Below are 20246 nucleotides of genomic sequence, written 5' to 3' on the forward strand. Positions count from 1 at the left end.
TTTTGCACTTTGCTCACCTCTACATCTTCAAGACTGCTTCAAAAATAAAATGTGGTTTTTGTTTCGAAAATTTGAAGAAAAAAATGTTTGATGACGCATAATGAAAGTCAAATCGATGAAAATACAACGAAAATGATTTCCCAAGCATGTTAAGGAAGCATGACGTAATGCTATTCTTTATAGGAAGGAACGGTACACGGTACTTATTTTCTATAGTTGTATTTCCCCTTTCTTTTGATGACATGATCTGGGTTGTTATGTTCTTGCATGATTATATCTTGATACTCAGACTCAAGATCACGTGCTTCGTATTTTTATCCTTTTGAAAACATCTGCTATAACCAAGAATTTCATTAACATAATTTTAAAAGGGGAGATAATTAATAGTACCACAATAATATTAGCGCAATAAAGTACACCAACATCAATATACATATGACTGTTTACGGAAAAGACGATATTAACTCATCACTTTCTGGAAAGTTTCTACATTTTGACATGCTTTTATTATTGATGTATTTGAAATGATAACTACAAATGCACAGCATTACTCAGCACTATATTTTCGTGCTCATGCCTAACACACATGGTTCGTCTCTTCTGTTATTTTTACCGCCTAAATCTTTCATAGTTCGTCCAATTATTGAAAATAAAGTACACTAAAATATTAAACTTCAAAAAAGTGTGTCAACTTCCACGTGATTATCATTTAATTGTTTTAGAAAGGATCGGCAATAATTCATCAGCATTGGAGGAGCTCCAACTTGTTCGATGTCATAATCAGGTGTGCAACGCTTTTCTGGACGTTTTAGTCTTGGTGCTTGCCCCCAGATCATGTGGCTCGTGTCCTCAGTCATTTGAAAAACATCTACAATACGCCAATAGATTCATCAAGTACATCCAGAAGACAAATCACCCAATGCTGTAACTACACATACGCCATCAGTTTGACAAATTTATTAGTGGGCCGTCCGACAAGGAGCTGTCACGAGCGACGTGCCTTAATAAGGTGCCATCAACTCTTCTGAGCCGGGCACAAACTGCATAGTGCAGCATGGAGTACACTGGATATGTTGGGCTATTTCTGTCTTTAGTAATAGGTAGGTAGCTAAGAAATTCAACTTTTTGAAATTCTTGTCCCACTCCGGGTGATAGCCATTGAAAGTGTTCACAGAATGTAACGTTTTACAAATGCTCGGATAAATCCTATTCATTTTATATATTTAATAATAATAATAATAATAATAATAATAATAATAATAATAATAATAATAATAATAATAATAATGTTAATAATAATAATAATAATAATAATAATAATAATAATAATAATGTTAACAATAATAATAATAATAATAATGTTAATAATAATAATAATAATAATAATAATAATAATAATGTTAATAATAATAATAATGAGTAGTGATTGTAGTTTCAAGTATTAGTAGCATCGTCGTCAATACTAATGTCATTGTAAAAAATGTAGTTTGATGTAATGTAGGATTATAATCCTGAGACTCAGTAATGATAACAATAACCGGTAAGAGAATAACAAGTCATGGCATCTGTAAAACTGATTAACAGCATTTGTTGCAGTAACTGATGTCAATTGTAGAATCCATTTTTATTTATTACGCGTTGTGCTAATTACATTAGGAGTAGTATAATTTTCAGTGGAAATTTTTACATGCTGACGGTATTACATTTGATGTTTCTAGTGATGATACAATCGTTATATATATATATATATATATATATATATATATATATATATATATATATATATATATATATATATATATATATATATATATATATATATATATATGTATGTATGTATGTATGTATATGTGTGTGTGTGTGTGTGTGTGTGTGTGTAGATAGATAGATAGATAAATATTCAAACCCAAATTCGATTGCTATTTGAAGCAGAAATACTTGGCAAATATCATTTCACTAATGTCTTTATCAGACAACAAAGTGACCAGGATCATACTGTATATGTCATATATTGATTGATTTACCAAAGAAACTGAGTCTGAGTCTGATAAAGTGGCTAAACTGTAAAACTTCCGTTTTGTAATATTTTAATTGATGCTTTCGTGCAATGTGATATATATATATATATATATATATATATATATATATATATATATATATATATATATATACACACACACACACATGAGCATTGCTCCATGTATATGAAAAATTTTGAGAGAGTCGGCCATTAAACTACTCCATGATCCCTTTATTAGGTATTAAGATATCTATCATACAACAAAAAACTGTTTCATGACAGGCAAGACGTAGCTGTACGTCTCATGCTAAGACGATTTTAACATGCATGTATCACAATCTGCCAGAAAATATCTCTTAATGAGAAAATTAGAAACTGTTTAAGAAAGCATTCCGTTTGGGCAAACCATGTACAAAATAGTTTTCTTAAAGAAAAAGCTATCTTCAGTACTTGTATACATAAATCAGGAAAGAATTTTTGTATAGTGGAGAGAGAGAGAGAGAGAGAGAGAGAGAGAGAGAGAGAGAGATCAAAGTCATATTCTAATGTGCATGTCATTTGGTGAAGAGTTTGGTAGGATATACGGTTTTTTATTTTTCTTCATCCCTAAAACACAGGTGGACTGATATAAAAACCAAATCAACATTTGTCTTCACCTTATTTAATTTTCTTGTGCGAAAAAAAATTGTATAATTAAGGTTCACATGGGAGACAGAACAATAATCTTTCTGCGTAGTACCGTTAAATTACTCTATGACAACTTTAATATTTCATCATATGGTGTGTCATCAAAGATACAGCTCAAAGTTGTTTCATGACAGACAAGGCGTAATTGGTGCATCTCTTGTCAAGACGATGTTAACATGTATCACACTCTGAGGAAAATATTTCTAAACGAGAAAAGCAGAAAATGTCTAAAGCATCGCCCCTATATTCAATTTAAGCAATCCATGCCAAAAAAATCTTTTTAAAAGAAACCAAAAAAGTCTTCATCAATATCTAATGTGAGTAGCACTGAAAAGCAGTCGACACGAACCCTAAATATAGTAGTAGTAGTAGTAGTAGTAATTAGTTATTATTTATTTATTTATTTATTTTTTTATTTTCAGTCTGTGTAAAATGTCAGAATCTGCCAGCTACAACACAGGCTGACCTTGATACCATATCGACTGGATTGGAAATTTATTACAACGTCACAACAAACAATTACACGGACACACAATTCTTAGCGTTGATCATTCTGAGAAATAACCATACTGCAAATATTCTCACAACTTCAGACTGGGAAATTCGCTTTTGTCACAAAAATAAAATCACAGTACCTGAAGAATTTTTGGTCAATCTCAGAGCAGATGGAATAGAAATACGTCATATCAAGGGATGTATGTACACGATAAAGCCATACGGAAATGGCTTCCGACCCCGACAAGATACCAACAGTACAGCACCGCCGGAACCCGGTATCGCGCCAGCTCATCAATACGCTTTTCCAATTGTAGCCGAGCGCTGGTCGGTTGTAAAATCCGACGTTTTTCCGAAGTGGTATGTCAACAACAACGGCTCCACTCTACAACCTAAAGTCATTGCAAATACAAGAGATGTTGACTTCTTTGTTCTCCGACCAGTGGATTTGACTACACAAGTTTTGAGAAAACTCTTTGAGGCCAATTACTACCTAACTCCCTTCCAAAGATTTTTGGCCGTTGCAGATACATTGGATATTGAGCAAGTTCCAAGTTCACTTAATGTCCCCTCTCCACTGGCCATCAACTTCCAGCCGCCTCCACAGTCTCCTACAGGCACACCTCCTGTAACTGATGTGACCATTGACCAGAACTGGAGAGTTAAGGCGGATGCTCAGTATCAACAGCTCGCTCAAACAATAGTCGGTAAGTGTATACGGAACACCTCGGGCTTTTGTCCAAACAGAATTTCTGCAACTGAAAACCCCGAGGTGTACTGAATCATTTGGTGTGGTGTAATCGAATTGTCTCTGTCTCTTTTTGAAGTTTGTTTTAGCATGCAATGAGACAAAACGATGATGTTTCGATCCATTGGCATAAACTGTAAACAGCTGATATTATCGAGTGAGATGTGAGAAATCTGCTACTTCAGTTTGTTATACATATTGCTAAACAATATGTTTGAAAAACAACAGAATCAAAAAATATTGTTCTGGGTGAATAACGAACGGATATTTTCAATCTGCAAGTATTTTCACCCTCTTAGTGAAATACATTCGCTATTCACTCCATACAAGCAGATATCCTCTATACATTCGTATTATATATACATATCATTAATTCACTGTCAACATTTAGTAATATCTCATAGTTCCAATTTTTCTATGCATCCTCGCTCCATACCTACCATCTATGATCGCTAATAAGACGAGTTCAACAGCAAACTGCACAGATCTAAATCTGCCGTCACATCATACGCCGGTAAATCTGGATATATGCAGTTTCTTAGGAGTAATCAATGGAGCGAACAAGACAGACCCTAATCAGCCGACGCAGTATGCTACAGCAGATCTGGGTCTATGTTGCGTATACACTTGAGATCACTCTCTTGACAATATGTTCATGAAAATTAATCAAAGTGAATATATGCAGCTAGTGATTTAGACAGTTTTGTATTTTCTTATTTTATCGACAAGGGGCCCCGAGTGGCCGAGTGGTCTAAAGCGCTCTCCGTTACGGATCACTGCCATCTCACCCCTGTCTGCGTGGGTTCGAGTCTCGGATTCAGCCAATGTGGGTATGTGAGAAAGCTTGCCAGTAGCTTCTCGTGGGTCGGTGGTTTTTTCCGGGGTTTTCCCGGGTTCTTCCTCCACCATTAATATTGACTGCCATGTATAACCTATCGTGTGCTGAAAAATGGCGTTAAACCCTACAACAACAAATGTATATCGACATCTAAATGTACAGTTTAGATTTTACATGGTGGTTATTCATAAGTTAGAAAAGCTGGATATATATATATATATATATATATATATATATATATATATATATATATATATATATATATATATATATATATATATATATATATATATATATATATTATATTTCAAAATTCACATGACTCGTATGAAATTATACTCCCTATAATTATTGTTTAAAATTTATTAAGATATATTATTTTAATTTAATAATGAAGAAATTTCGTTGATATCTTGATCGGATGATGTCGGTCCCTGATGTTCGAGTTTTGTTGTTGTTTGGGGTTTAACGCCATTTTTCAGTGCATGAGAGGCTGCACATAACGACCAGTATAACTGGTGGAAGAAGAACCCAGAAAAAATCCCGACCCACGGGCAGCTAATGGCAATCTTTCTCATACCCACATACCCACACTGATCGAGCCTGAGACACGAACCAGCGCGGACAGAGGTGAGATGGCAGTGACCGGCAAATGCGAACGCTTTAGACCACTCGGCCATCTGGGGCCGATGTTCGAGTTGTTATCACTTTTTCAACTGCCAAAACCCATGTCGATAGCTCTGGGGAAGAAGTCTTTTCTCAGAAAGTAAAATTATTTAGATCGTGTTTCTTCTTTTACAAAATCCTTGCGTAGGATATTTGCATTCTGTGAGGATTTTTGAATATATATGAATCCGCGATAACTTATCATGTGAAAATAACAGATGGCTGAAAAAGCACATATACTGAATACATCACAGCAATAAATTTTCCTCACGAAGAGAAAATATGAGTTATTTCCACTGGGGACACAAAGGGTTCAATCATTCAGTCTATAAAAAAAAAAAAAAAGAATTCTGTCAAATATCACCGTGTTCTCCCAGTTGTTGAAACTGATGAAGCAAAAAGGTCTATCATATATATATTTAAATCTTTTCGTTAGACACAAGCATAATATATGAATAAATCAAGACAAAAATATTCTAGCTTGCCTTGCTCTTCGAGTTCTGACTGCATAAATAAGTTTTAGTATATGACCAATTATACCTGATGTGTCTTAAGGCAATATGGTTTGTTTTAAATAAATGGAAAGTACATTGCACGTGTGGTGAATTATTAAATCACTGTGAATCAATGACGCATAATGCAAAGTTCTAAAGTTGACAGATTTACATACTGTTAACCTGTATCCGTGAAAATGTTGAACAAAAATTCATCTCAACGTACCAAAAGTTCTGATTTTGGATCGGGGTTTATGTTTATTTTAGCAGTCAAATTGCGCATTGCGCCAACCGTACATTGGACTCTTCAATATGGGGAACTCAGTCACTCTCCATGGATATACAACGTGCATCCATCAATCAAACCTGGTCCCAACATGTCTCCAATGACAAATCTCACCAGACCGTGAACTAGATAATGTATTAATTTAGTCATTACCTATACCGCTTTCTTTGGCGTCATCGGCCAAGGCCAAAATAGGTGTCCACGACGTATAAAAATGATATATATAATATTCTGAACATAGCAATAAATCTACCGTCGAAATATCTTTTTACCTGTATCTCAAAGGTGAGAAGGCGATACATATCTTATTATAAATATCCCTCAATGCAAGCCCGGCCCTAAGGTAAGTTGAACGAGGCAACCGCCTTGGGCCCCGCGCTTTCAGACAGTGCGATTGTTTTGCTTGGGGCCCCGCGCTCATCGCTTGCTGCCTTGGGCCCCGCACATCCTAGGGCCGGGCCTGCCTCAATGGGACCTTCTTAATTTAATTAAAGTGATCATATTCAGTTTTGTATGTTCAAACGTTTCCAGATCGGGGGGAGGTGATCTTAATCTCACATTGAATCTTTCTCGAGTGTTTCGGCAATCGTTTGCACATCGCAAACCGTATGCGTCCATTATTCATCCATAACTAATACAAATTTTTGTCATTCCTTCACCCAATCAAAAACCTAAGTTTTCTCGTAATGTCGATGTCTAAAGTAGATTCTTATAAGTCTATTAGGGGCATTAGATGAAAATCGGGAAACCACGTAAAGGAAAGTTTCAATTGTATCATCTGGATTCTAATGACAAGTTATGAACACTTCATGTGATAAGAAGATATAAAAGTTGGAAGGGGGGGGGGGGGAATAAAAGTCTGCCAAAACTTACTGCGGTGTTAAAAAGTATTCGCTTACTCATACCTCTATTCGAATGCGCCATTCTTCGTTGGCGCAGAAAAATTTCACTGTCTGAGAAAAAAGAATGCAACGGAAAAGAAGATTAAGAATTAGGAAAGAGTAATCAATGAAATATTTTGAATATATACGCAAGAAGATCAGCGATGAATATAACACTGAAGTTGCGAAATGTAAGTGCTTACTTGTTGTCAAGAACAACAGGCGCGGTCGCCCAGTGGCGGACCGGTGACAGAAAGGATGCGGGATCGAATCCTACCATCGAATCAGCCCGAGTCAGTTACTGCAATATTTGGGCAAAGTACTTTATTCCAAGTGTCTCTGCATTAAATAGCTTCCTATGTGTTGCTCTACCGTACAAACACCAGACAACAAATATCGTTTTCGCGTGAGTAATGACCACGTGCTTTTTTAAATACGTATTTAGTTTGAATATTTAAAGCTGCTTTTATCGTGAAGAAAGTTCATATCTGATTAAATATGCATGAAAGCTCATTATGTGTCTGTGTTATATACACACATATGCTACTTTTCATGCCTATTCTGTTAGATGCGACATCACTAGAAACAGGACCTCCCCGGTGGCCTAGTGGTGACAGCGTCCTCCTTGGATGCAGGAGGTCGCGGGTTCGTACCACGGCCGAGTCATACCAAAGACTTATAAAAATGGCACTAACAGCTGCCTCTCTAGGCGCTCAACATTAAGAAGTTAGTGTTAGCATTGGTCGGCCTGGTGTCAGGATAATGTGACTGGGTGAGACATCATGCTACATGTCTGCGGCATGATGCCCCAGTGCTAGACATCACTATAAACTGCCACACTGCAGACATCGTAGAGATATGACTGAAAAATTATTAAAACTACGTTAAAAATAACACACACACACACACACACACACAGTAGATCTAAATCGTTTAAGCAATAGCAACATATTACCATGTCTAATTACAAAGTGATAGATCTGGAACTACGAGAAGAAGGGAGATATATCTGCTTTAATTGGACACCCACTGTGTCGTCTGTATCCCATTTGTAACCGGAAAGGCCCCTGTTATAAAATCGCTTGTTTTCCAATGATGATTTAGCCCGCCCAACTACACTTAGACGTTTTATTTTGGGGAAACTTCCACAAATAACCTAAAATGTCACTCTCGTTGTCTTATCGACACAGGCCAGGCAAACTGTGCCTGAGAGACTGGTGACCGCACCTTTTTTGCACCGATTGCTGTCCCACCCACTTGGTTATCTTTTGAGCAATATACTTATATTGGCATGCATTTCATTGCAATGAATCAAATATAAAGGTACCTAGGACACAAATAAATGCGTCATACTATAATAACTTAGAAAGGAATGGCATTGTGGTGTTTGGATCAGGCACAGAAAAAGAGTATATACTAATAATTTGGTAATTTCTTTTCTGCTTCGTGTAATTCGCCTAAAAGACGTGAAAAAGACAAACGTGTCAGTTTCAAAGTTGGGTGATATCTTTCTTCAATACTGGACTCAACGATCTTGTGGGCACATTGTTTTTCCCCAGTCCCACAGAAAGGTCTGAAGTAGTGAGCTCACGAAAGACAAAACTACATCACATATTATTTTCACTGCTTTCATTACAGATTTGATTAACAGTCACAAAGAAATCAGTGGTGTCCGTCTTTGGACCAACACAGACCCTGATGACGGCATCATCGAAATTCAGATAAACAATGCAGTGCCCTTCATCGGACCAACATTGTCAGCTAACCCTGAAGCTTATAACGTAGCCGTCCAGAGAATAAATCCAAATGTAAGGGGCAAAGTTTTCCTACAAGCTAATAGTGAAGTTGGTATCTTCTACGGTGCGCAGTCGATGATGGGAATCTTGGGAATCTACGACAGACTTCCACTGATAGCACGCATGGACGACCAGCCTCGTACTGCATACCGAGCAATCGAGCTTGACGTCACAGAAAATTTCCACGGCGTTACTACGATAAAGAAACTCATCGATGGCATGGCAATGTACAAACTTAACTATTTAGTTCTTTGGCTCGGGTCGGACTGGGGATGGAGGGTTGAAATTCCAGGATTGGAAGAACTTACTGCGGTAAATAATGTATTATCTGTAATATATATTGTATTCATTTTTTTTAAGTGAACCTAAGTTGTACTTTAAAAAATTTATTTTATTTTTCACTTAAAATTGCTTAATTTTAAACACAGAAAAGTCCCTTAGGCAAAATTTAGAGGACAAAAAAGATAAACTGATTTTTATGGATTAGCAGTGTATGACAAATTAGAGGGTATACAATGTAAGAAACTTTAATGTGAATCACTTTAAAGGAGGAAAAAATGTGTGGTTGGTGCCTATGTTTCATTTGTATATATAAGCTGATAATATCAGAAGAAACAGAAGAAAACATATTGCATACATTTTATGTTGACAGAGTTTGAATTGTTTATGAAATAAAATAACTGAACATACCAATGGTTGGAAAACTTCAGTACAAAGCAATATTTTGCATCGCTATGGTCTTTCGCTTGATGCGATACAAAAGGTGCTTCTTTCATAGTGTAGCAGTTTAAGAACAAAACAAAACGAATCATCCTTTGCTGTTTTTGACTTTCTGTTCTGCTAGTAAACGCAAAAAAGGAGAATTGCAAATTTTCAAATAAGATCTAGATTAATGATTTTTTAAAGAAAATATCGCAATTTTTTAATACACTTATCAAACGTGAAACAACCTTTCCACTGTACTTGTAAAGAATGCACTAACATCAAAATTTCAAGTCGCCTGATGCCTTTGCGAGTGCAGGTACCCGCTCGAATTTTAGTCTTTGTCGTATTTCAATACCGTGTCCACTGTCATTCGTGTATGCTGCTGTCGAACTTATATTGTTTATTATTTTTCACAGGTCGGTTCCAAGAGGTGTCATGATCCTGAAGAAACCAAATGTCTTTCTCCAGGTCTGGGTTCCGGCCCCGATGCTGACGACTCTGGTTCTGGATACTATACCGTTAATGATTACAAAGATATCCTTGCTTACGCTCGGAAAAAATTTGTCACGGTTGTACCAAGATTTAACTTCCTTGGCCGCATGAGATCCGCTGTTTTGTCCATGAAGGCGAGATTCAATAAGTACAAAGAAACAGATATGCAGAAGGCTACCCAGTTCTTGCTCCACGACGCTCAAGAGACCGCTCAACCAGACCAGAATCCGTTCTATCTTTCCCCGAGTGATTACAAAGTTAAATACTACAATGATGGAGTCATGAATCCGTGCATTGATAAGACATCCAGTTTTGTTACTGAAGTCATCGCGAAGATGAAGGCTCTCCACGACCAGTCCAATCATCCGTTGAGATTCTTACACGTAGGTGGCGAACCGGACTTGGAGGTCTTTTGGAAAAAGCATCAAGTCTGCTCTGCCCAAACTCCGGCCCAGATGGATCGACTAAGGGCCCAATATTTGACGCAGCTATACAACACAGCCATGAAGCCGCTTGGTGTGAGCATGATGGTTGCAGAGGAGGGTGTTCTTCAACCAAGAAGTGCACTACCTTTCACGGCTGAACAACTGCCGATCCTAAACGAGATTTTCGTTACGGTGTGGAACACACTTTTGGGAGAACTCGAGAAGTGGGGCATGACAGAGGAGCAGAAGCAGTACCTAGCCGGTCGAACAGTTGTTAATCTGACACAAAGTGCTCCTGGCCCGAGACTTGGAAAACCAGCATTCGGCAGAGCTTACGACATAGCGAATGCCGGCTATAAGGTGAGATAGGAGGACATTCTTTAGCGATTTTTTTTCTAACTTATACTAGTTTACGTTTCTGATATCTTGGATTAGCTTGATTTTATGACAGAATCAAACAAGAAAAATTTGGAATTTATAATATTTATTTTAAAATAAATTTACATACACGGTGTATACATTTGACCATATGCTATCATATTAACATCCTGGAATGTTATTCCGCTGTCTGGGCGCAACTATTTTGGGATTTTTCACTACTTATAACATTAACGAAAATATTTCACTGAAGATAAGGGAATAGAGATCCAACAATAAGAACAGCCCGTCCCACTATCCAACCTCGTTCTCCCATGCTAATAAGATTTTCTTTACCCCGCCTTCCTTTTTATAGATGTATTTACTTTATATTTCAGGTAATTCTGAACTCCTACAACACCTTCCGCTTCGATATTCCATATGAAATGGCATGGGAGGAAGAAGGTGATCACGACTATGCTAGAATTGCTGACCTGTTCAGAGTATTCAAAACGGAGCCTCTTAATATATACCAAAATATGGACCTGTCTTACTTTGGAGCTTTTGTTGACCCACAGTTAGTCTGCAGGTTGTGGGATTGCCCAGCTTTAACGGCTCCGGCGAATATTGTTGGTATGTTTGTCTGCCTGAATTTTCATGTATGTATGGCCGTTTGTTCGTTTGTCTACGTGTTTAGTCCTGTGTTTTGATTGTTGTTCTGTATGTTTCATATTTGTGTAGTTAATGATCGTCTGTGAACCATGATATCTGGCAATATGTTCATTTCTCTGCCTGAACGACATTGTAGATATATCATAATTTTAACATCTTTGTGTCCGCATGTCCGCATGTTCGCTTTTTCTCTGTCTCTCCACTTGTTCGTTCTTATGTTCATGTCTGTGTGTTTGTTATCTTCTAATTATTTTCTAGCTACCTGTCTATTTGTGTGTTTACCCTGATATATGCATGCTTGTCTGTCTGTCTGTCTGTCTGTATGCATGTATGTATGTATGTATGTATGTATGTATGTATGTATGTATGTATGTATGTATGCATGACTTTTTTATTAAGAAAAGGAATTTACAGGGCACGTGTAAGTTTCTATTAATCCACGCTATTTTCCACACGTTTTAATCCTTCATAATGAAATCGGTCACTTTTGATGATAGGTCTGCAAGCAACTGTTGGAACAACTAACCTTCGAAGCTTCAACGAACTGTTCGAAAGCATTTTCCCGCGGTTGTTGGCTTTCGCCGAACGAAGCTGGAAGAGGGGAGCATTCGAAAACACCATAACCGTCCACCAACCATTTACACCAGAGATGTATGCTCAAAGAAACTACCTGTTCTTTGTCGAATGGACCAATTTCTTGAATACACTTGGATACAAGGAGCTGGAGCGTCTGGACGATGCTGGAATTCCATACCGAATACCTTTGCCCGGTATAGCGTAAGTGGACAAGTCTTCATTATACTAAGCTTAGTTGGACTTGTAAGATTGGTTGTTTCAAATGAATTTATATATCGAGTTTAATCATTTGTATCTAGCGTGAATCTCTATGAGCAAGTGATTAAAGTCATTCAGCTTATTGTATAAATATCATTTGAAATGAGCACATACTTACGACTCTTTTTGTTATTATATGTCAAAAACAAAATACGTCTTCTATCCAATACTTGAGCAATAAAGATCATTAACGAATAACACTTAAGTGCATTCGGACACACTGTAGATTCCTCACTGTCTAGGATGACATCACCAAATAACGGTTGTATGAAGCATCTACTCCAATTCGATGGAATCAAAGTAAACGAACAAACTACAACAGCAAATAAACGATTTCCTAAGGTTTATAATAAATATATCATCAGTGTAGTACATAACGTGTATGTATAAGTGTTGGACACTAGGGCGATCTAAATATCAGTTCCCGTTATACAGCCATCATCTGTGGTAAAATTGACGGGTCTATAACGTGATAATTGATACATGACTACACTAACTCGATATAGCCAATCAAAAGATAATATTTAACCAAGTGATCTTGGTTTGAATGCGTTATTAAGTAGACTGCCATTACGCACACTCGAGTTCTCAGTTACGCTAAATTAAAACCTCTATTACGCGTAGAGTAGTCAAACTGACGCGTAATCCAAGAGGGCAGTTAGGTAAAAACATTTGGCACACTCAAGCCGAGACTTGACTCCGTGTTTTTCAACCTCGTACATACCATATTAAGAGAGCCAATTAGCAAAGTATTTCTAATTGCATAATACCTACGATGCATCCCCACCCCTTTTACCAGACCTCTTCTCGAAATAACAGCCATGCAAATACATTTTTGAGGCACATGTAAACAAACTTCAAAGGAGCCAAAAGGAAAATTTTGTTTCAGTCAAATGGTCTTTTTACATTGCATACTTGAGACCACAGTAGTACATCTACTAGAAAACTTACTCCTGATTTTCGTAAAATAAAAATGATTTTTACTCGCTAAACTTCAAACGTGCAATCATTTTAATATGAACGTAATGAGATTGTTTCAAGTACGAAAGGACAGGGACGCTTTTTATGTTCTCTTGTAACTAAAATGGCTGGTTTTCAATCACCAAATGGAAATTTTAAGAAACCAACACATTTTCATACATTTTCCAAATTCAGTCATAAAATTATTTAAGATTCCCAGAAAGTAAAAGTCATGACATAATTTTTAAGCTGCTGATTGAATTTTAAAAAATATAGTTTTTACAGTTCTGTATTTTTAAAAGAAGGGGTTCTCGTTCATGGAGTAATTTGTCCTAGAGCACAATGGAGTACCTCTGTAAACTTTTGTTACAACAAATTGTTTAACAAAATGCGATAATTTTAAAGACAAATTAAAGAAGTACTCGACAGTGCTTTACATGAAAAATATACATTTTAATCATATCTCGAAATGCAATTTACACGCGTATAACGCAACATGGTCATCTGAAAATTTCACCAAGGTGAATCTCGCATTGTGACTAGCTCACTCAGAAGAATGAGAGAAAAGTCTCTCGATCAAGACCCAAGATTATTCTGTCAGGATCAAGTCGGCATAGTGATTAAACTCTTCCACAAAGAAACAACATGTCACTTTTAGTATGTTGCTTTCTCATAATTAAAAAAGACTGCGATATAGCTGCATTTATTTTCTGTCTGCAAATACTGTAGGCGAAGCCTCTGAACAGTTTCACTTGTGATCTCGTCCGCAGGTAGCAGAACTATAAACAGACGAAGCACATCAACGTATACATACATTCATACAAAGAACTCTATCGAAGACTTGTTTTTAATTTTTATATAAGTGTTCCTTGAAATGGTTCAGGCATTCCAAAAAATCGTTACGAATACGAGAGCGCACGCAAGTTGCTGTTCTTTCGATTACGCGATCTCAAAATAAATCAGTGATTAGTTTTAAGTTTGCGTAAAGGAGAAATCGGATGCACGAAATACGCAGAGCTCAGTTTACGTGTGTTACAGAGACCGGGTAATTAAAAAATGTCGTCTGATTGGTATTTTAATAAATTTGAATAATCGAGCCTCGAGAACTCGAAACGTTTCAATGATAGTGCCCGATGGCCTGCCGTAATAGCCATTGCATGCACGCACTTTCTATAGATAAACAACAGATATCATGTATTGTTAGAAGTTTAAACTGCCAGAGCAAGAAAGAAACATAATAACCAAGAGAAATGGCGAGCAAATGGCTCAAAAAAATATACCCACGTCCCTCTACCCTACCCCAATGATGGAGATGAACCTATAGTAGACTAACGCGCACAATCCTTCTGAACATTGTGTGACTATAATGAATTGTTAACATCCATATCTACTGACGGTGACCTTAATATGTACTAAATTTCACAGCAGTCCACTAGAGGATGCGAAAGTAGTCACTGTCATTCATTGCAGCCAGATGTACATCACAATGGGCAACAATTCTTACCAAAATTATGGACACACAAAAGTGATGGTCGTTTGCGGCTTTACGCCATTTTCAGCACATGATAGGCTACAAATGGTGGCAAGCATATATGGTAGAGGAAGAACCCGGAACTAAACCGGGAAGAAGAACCGACCCAAGAGAAGGACGCTCTAAGATTTATCAATATGTGCCTCTTTAGATGATGACCATACTGTGCACAAAGTTTCACAGCAAATTGTTTTTTTTTTAACTGCAAAAAAAAACTCAGGAGATATCTGTGCTAGCGAGATTGTGGCACACACAGCATTCAGCTATACCACCAGAAAGGTCAATAACTCTGAAAAGAAGTTGCAGGAGCTATGTGATTTATTGAAATGCGCTGATGCCCGTAATACTTACCACTCTTGATGGCAATCCATAAAAATATGGGGCTATTTTATGTGCGCTCACTATCTCAACATAATTCAACAACTTTTCCTCCATTGTTTTTGTTGGGTTTTTTTATTGTTTATTTGCATGAACTCCATTATTATTATTATTATTATTATTATTATTATTAAGAACTTTACATATTTTAATCCAGACTTCCATTTTCAGCGTACTAAATGGAACCTACTTAAACCGAACTTGGGACATGGTTGGTAGAACAGAAATTCCAGGGCTGCCAATTGAAGTTGGCGATACCAACGGTTTCCGCCCTCTTGCTAATATCAATGCAAGGGGACTTGAGGGCCAATCATTCGCATTCAGAACTAAGTAAGTTTTGAAGTCAACAAACATCATACGATCTAACATAATTTATAAAAAGAAAATTAATAATTTCCATGGAAAAATAGAGACCACATTATACCACATACCCCATTTCAGTCAATTCCCTTTTGTCAAAATAATAATCCTTACTTTTCAGGTACTTTCTTGAACATTGGAAAGAACGTTTGGCGATGATAATAACTAACCATATCATATCATCTGTTGTTATCACAACCCCACCCACCCCACACACATCATACGGAAGGTACGGAGGATATATCGTTAGCGATATTTGTCTGTCCGTCCCTAGCCAAGGTGGTTTCTTTAAAGAACGTTAATTTGTTATGGTTATTTTTTCTTTCTCAAACTTCGCAAGTTTATTATCTATTGGTAAATTCAGAAACCTATTGTTTTTGGAGCTGCTAGGCTCTAAGTCGATGTCACTGGAACTGAAAGTGTAATTTTCCTTTCCGCATGATAGGTAACGTTTCCTTGTCGTGATTTTCCGTCAGACTTTATGGACATAATAGACATGGACAGAAAAACACCTTACTGTTTCGGAGGCCCAGTAGTGCAAGGTCAAAGTCAATGGAGCACATATTGTTTTGTCTTGTGTGTCTGATTAATAAAGAAAGTTCACAGGGTTCGATTTTCATGAAACCTCGTAGGTAGTCTGCACTTTGCAGAGGCACCTCCATATTGATTTTCGGGCACAGGTCAAAGGTCAATGTCAATCCAGCTAACATTCCTTTTGGGGTTCCACTTGATAAGTCCACGTTTGTGAAGTTCATAGCACGTGTTTTTAAAAACTTCATTGTCGCATTACACTTGAGAAAAGACAGATTCATCTACGATCGATTGGTCAAAGGTCAAACTCACTGGCTATGAAATTGTGTTCTTGGTTTCTAGATAATAACTCAACAAATATCGTCTTTGTCATCATCAGAGGTCACTGGTATAGTACACTAGAAGCGTAGCAGCTTGTAATCAGTTCTGGGGACTGACAAATCTAAGAACATGGTTTCTGGCATTGAGGGTTAAAACATAAAACTTCAAGATAAATGAAGTTTTGGTTTTCACTTGGTTTAAGCACAACGATATCCAATCATTATAAGTCTATCAGATCAATTCATTACAATTCAAGGTCGTTTGATGTATAAATATATTAATTTTAAATTAGTAATACCGTTAGGAGTTGAGAGTCAGCAATGGTTTTGATTGTTTTTACAATAAGGAGGCTGTGATTATAACAATAAAATAATAACTGAAAATCATGGTTATGAATCCCATGGCAGAGTTTCAACCTCACACAGATTCTTTTTAGAAGTTAAAGGGTTTATGTTTTGCTCAAGAAAGGAGTATTTGAATGCTTAACCTTTTTTTATTCTTCCAGGGCTAGCCATATCAATGCAACACGTTACAGCAGAGAAGTCTTGATGACACTGAGCCCATTCACAGTTTACCCAACTGTAATTTCTCTCTCTCTCTCTCTCTCTCTCTCTCTCTCTCTCTCTCTCGTGTGATAAAATTGCACTGTGAAATTGTGATATGGTGTGGACTACGTAAGAGATGTGTCAGTCTATTGTAGACTTAGATTATTTTAACAGAACGTTTTATAATTATAACTCCTTCATCCAAGAACATTACTTCCGGTCCTGCACTCTCAGTAGCTAAACTTCATTATGCAATTTTAATATGACAAACTCAGTTGTTTGTTTGTTTTGGGGTTGGGTTTTTTTACCGGGGGGGGGGGGGTGTGCTGTTTGCGTCCATGAATTCTAACAATTTAGCTGTCAAAAGTGACAGAAAATAATCAAATAAAGCTGGCAAAATTTCAAGAATCATCGCTTTGAATCCAACTAGCATGGCATATTGGTTTTGGCTAAGCTCATTTTAGTGTTTCTATTTTGTGCTGAAAGTTAACTTTCAGATACTGTCTATTCTTGCAGCGAGACATGATAATGCAAGAACAACTTATTAGGGAACGACAGATGTCCCAAATGGGCCAGATGCCCGGTGCTGCGGGGGGGCAGATGCAACCTGGGCGTACCGGACAGATACCACCCATGGCGTCAGGAAATGTTCCACAACTTCTACCTGGACAAGGGTCAGCAATGCAACAAGGTGGCCAAGGTCAAATGTTTGCACCCGGCTTCCAGACGGGAACAGGTGGCCAGGCAACCATGGGAGGAGGAGGAGGAGGAGGAGGAGGCTTCACGGGAAATAGTCAGATGGATGCTCTGCGAAGGCAACAACAATCCCCAACAGCGATGGCTGGAAGAACTGCAGGGTGAAAAGCCAGGAAATGTTCAAGTGATCTACGGTGCCACCATATCCATGGTGCTTTTCGGACAAACTAGAAATAGAGCGCAAATTCCCTTTCTCCATTGTGTGAAAACTATTCATTCTTTCATGCTTAAGTTTTATATTATTTGTATGGTTTGTGTGCGAGTCTCGCATTATTACATTCGGAACATCCTTGTCTATTTCCTATGCGAGTCGAACAGCCGACTTTATGAAAAAGACTCTGAACTAATGGTAGTGATACTTTCCAAATTGGCAAGTTTTTGACTGACGACCAGCTGGCAAGATGGAAAGGCCGAGGAAGTTCCGATTGCTGGACTACTGTGTAAACCCAACGCTTGCTCGTCTGGGTCAGCATTTGGTTTCGAAGTTATATCCTACTTTGAAAATGTTCATTACCATCTTTTACAAACTTTATTTCGAGATATTCTCTAAAATTTTGCATTTCTGTTTCAGATTCTCTTGATTATTAATATTGATATTGTTGATGTGTTATTTACGTTGAATGTAACATAATTTCACTTTCACTGCTTTTTGATATACTTGGCACGGTTGTAATATATCATATCAAGTTTTATTACATTTTACGCAGATGATTTTAATTTTTCATCTTTACGAAATTTAATTAATTATATTTTCTAAATTTAGCTCTTTCTCACAAATTCTGTATTATTATTATTATTATTATTATTGATGATGATGATGATGGTGGTGTTGTCAGTACTTTGCAACTTTGCATAGGCCCAAACATAGCGGAAAAGCAATATTTTATCCTCCAAAAAGAAGAGAAAAAACATTTGTATAACATGAATGTGGAAAAGTACTATTTAAACAGAAATATGTTTTAATAACTATAAGATTGTTTTAAAACTTCTAAATTAGAATGAACATGCACTGATACAATTATAAATTTTACCAAAATATTTGTTATTTGGGCTTGTGGTTTTTATTTCTTTCTATTGGTGTGATGTCATGTGGCTACAGGCGGCAAATGTATTGATTATGTATTCCTGAAGCAACTCATTAAAATTAATTTCTTATCGGCGGAAAAATAGATGCTATAATTTTGGTCTCCATAATATTTATTCTTTGTTCGTTTTTTTTCTATATCAATCATATTTTGATTTTATTATAAAGGGAATACGTTTTATTATCAACATATTGGGAGTTCAGTACCTTTGGTCAATGAAAGCACAAGTTTAGATGTAATAGATGTCATTTATGTACTTCTAACAATAGATAAAATTGCAAGTGTCGGAAAGCTGTTTGAAACTTGTTTGAACCTACCTTTCACTCGACTTTAGCCGTATTTTGGTGCGAAAGGTGTAAATTATCACGGTCCTTTCTCGTTTAATATTTACAATCGATAATTAATTTTCATTTGACTTTGATGGGGTAACCTTATTATGTCAAAGAAGTTAAGCTAGCAGTCCGTTTAGTTGTGTGTTTCAGAAAGATGACTTTCATTTTGTCAAATTGGCTTTAACTTACTTTTAGCTACTTCAGTTTAATATCTATCAATACCAACCATTCGAGTGATTCAGTATTTCCTTATATTTGCTTTAATTTCATACATGGTTTTGCGCTTTGAAGTTTCTGATTGTTCAAATAAAGGCGTTGGTGAATAGTTTTATTATATTGTTTTCTTTGTTTATAAATTGAAATACATATATTCTTTTCGGCATCTTGCACGCGTGAAATTTTCAATGTTCTTTAAACTGCGAATTGTATAAGCAAAGGAATATACATTCTTAGTGTGTCTATATTTACAGTAATCAACCCCTTTTGTTTTCTTCAAAGAAACCATTCCCTATACGTAAACAGTAGCATCATATCGTGAGTAATATTTAAGTAGGTGTAGCAAGGCAGGACACTTAATTCTCCAATATTGTCAAAATGCACACTTTTCCATCTTATCAGGAACGTGAGTTCACGTTCTATTACGATACAATTTTTATTGCGAAAAGTTGGGAGGCAGTCCTTATTCATAAACTTTATAATTGTTACTTTTGTATCAAATTCCAGAAAGAGAATTAGAGCCAATAACTTATTATTATTATTATTATTATTATTATTATTATTATTATCATTATTATTATTTAATTTTTTTAAGTTTGTAAAAACGTATATGGACAAAGTTGTACACTCTGGATACTTTATTTCCAAACTGGGGTATGCATATCCGGACAGCAAGAGAACATTGGAAGAATTCGAGGTGTTCTCGCGTTAAAGTTAAAAAGATTGTTAACATTTCGGTGAGACATTTCTAACATAGTTTGATCAAATCTGTTTTCTAAGTTGTCATCAACAAACTCTCGGGTAAGTTCGACAATAAACAACATCAATGCATAGC

The 20246-nt window shown here is 36.6% G+C and overlaps 1 protein-coding gene across 1 annotated transcript; it reads left to right on the top strand.

Moving 5' to 3' along the window:
- Positions 1-943: 943 nt before the first annotated feature.
- LOC149787759 (uncharacterized) lies at positions 944-19526 on the top strand. Its single transcript, XM_089973949.1, has 9 exons — positions 944-1100; positions 3130-3909; positions 8754-9223; positions 10033-10893; positions 11289-11523; positions 12060-12339; positions 15437-15595; positions 16983-17058; positions 17539-19526. Exons 1-9 carry the CDS (start codon positions 1055-1057, stop codon positions 17881-17883), a joined length of 3252 nt encoding a protein of 1083 aa, XP_089830075.1. The 5' UTR covers positions 944-1054; the 3' UTR covers positions 17884-19526.
- Positions 19527-20246: the final 720 nt, after the last annotated feature.

The sequence above is a fragment of the Sinohyriopsis cumingii genome, chromosome 11, assembly GCF_028554795.1.
Source record: "Sinohyriopsis cumingii isolate HCF-2022 chromosome 11, ASM2855479v2, whole genome shotgun sequence".
Lineage (NCBI taxonomy): Eukaryota > Metazoa > Mollusca > Bivalvia > Unionida > Unionidae > Sinohyriopsis > Sinohyriopsis cumingii.

What these genes read in the sequence shown, in the direction of transcription:
- LOC149787759 (XM_089973949.1), top strand. Translation starts at nt 1,055, where the DNA reads ATGGAGTACACTGGATATGTTGGGCTATTTCTGTCTTTAGTAATAG. An exon ending in ATACCTTTGCCCGGTATAGC is followed by an intron (nt 12,340 to 15,436) that starts GTAAGTGGACAA and finishes TTCCATTTTCAG; the next exon opens with CGTACTAAATGGAACCTACT. An exon ending in CATTCACAGTTTACCCAACT is followed by an intron (nt 17,059 to 17,538) that starts GTAATTTCTCTC and finishes CTATTCTTGCAG; the next exon opens with CGAGACATGATAATGCAAGA.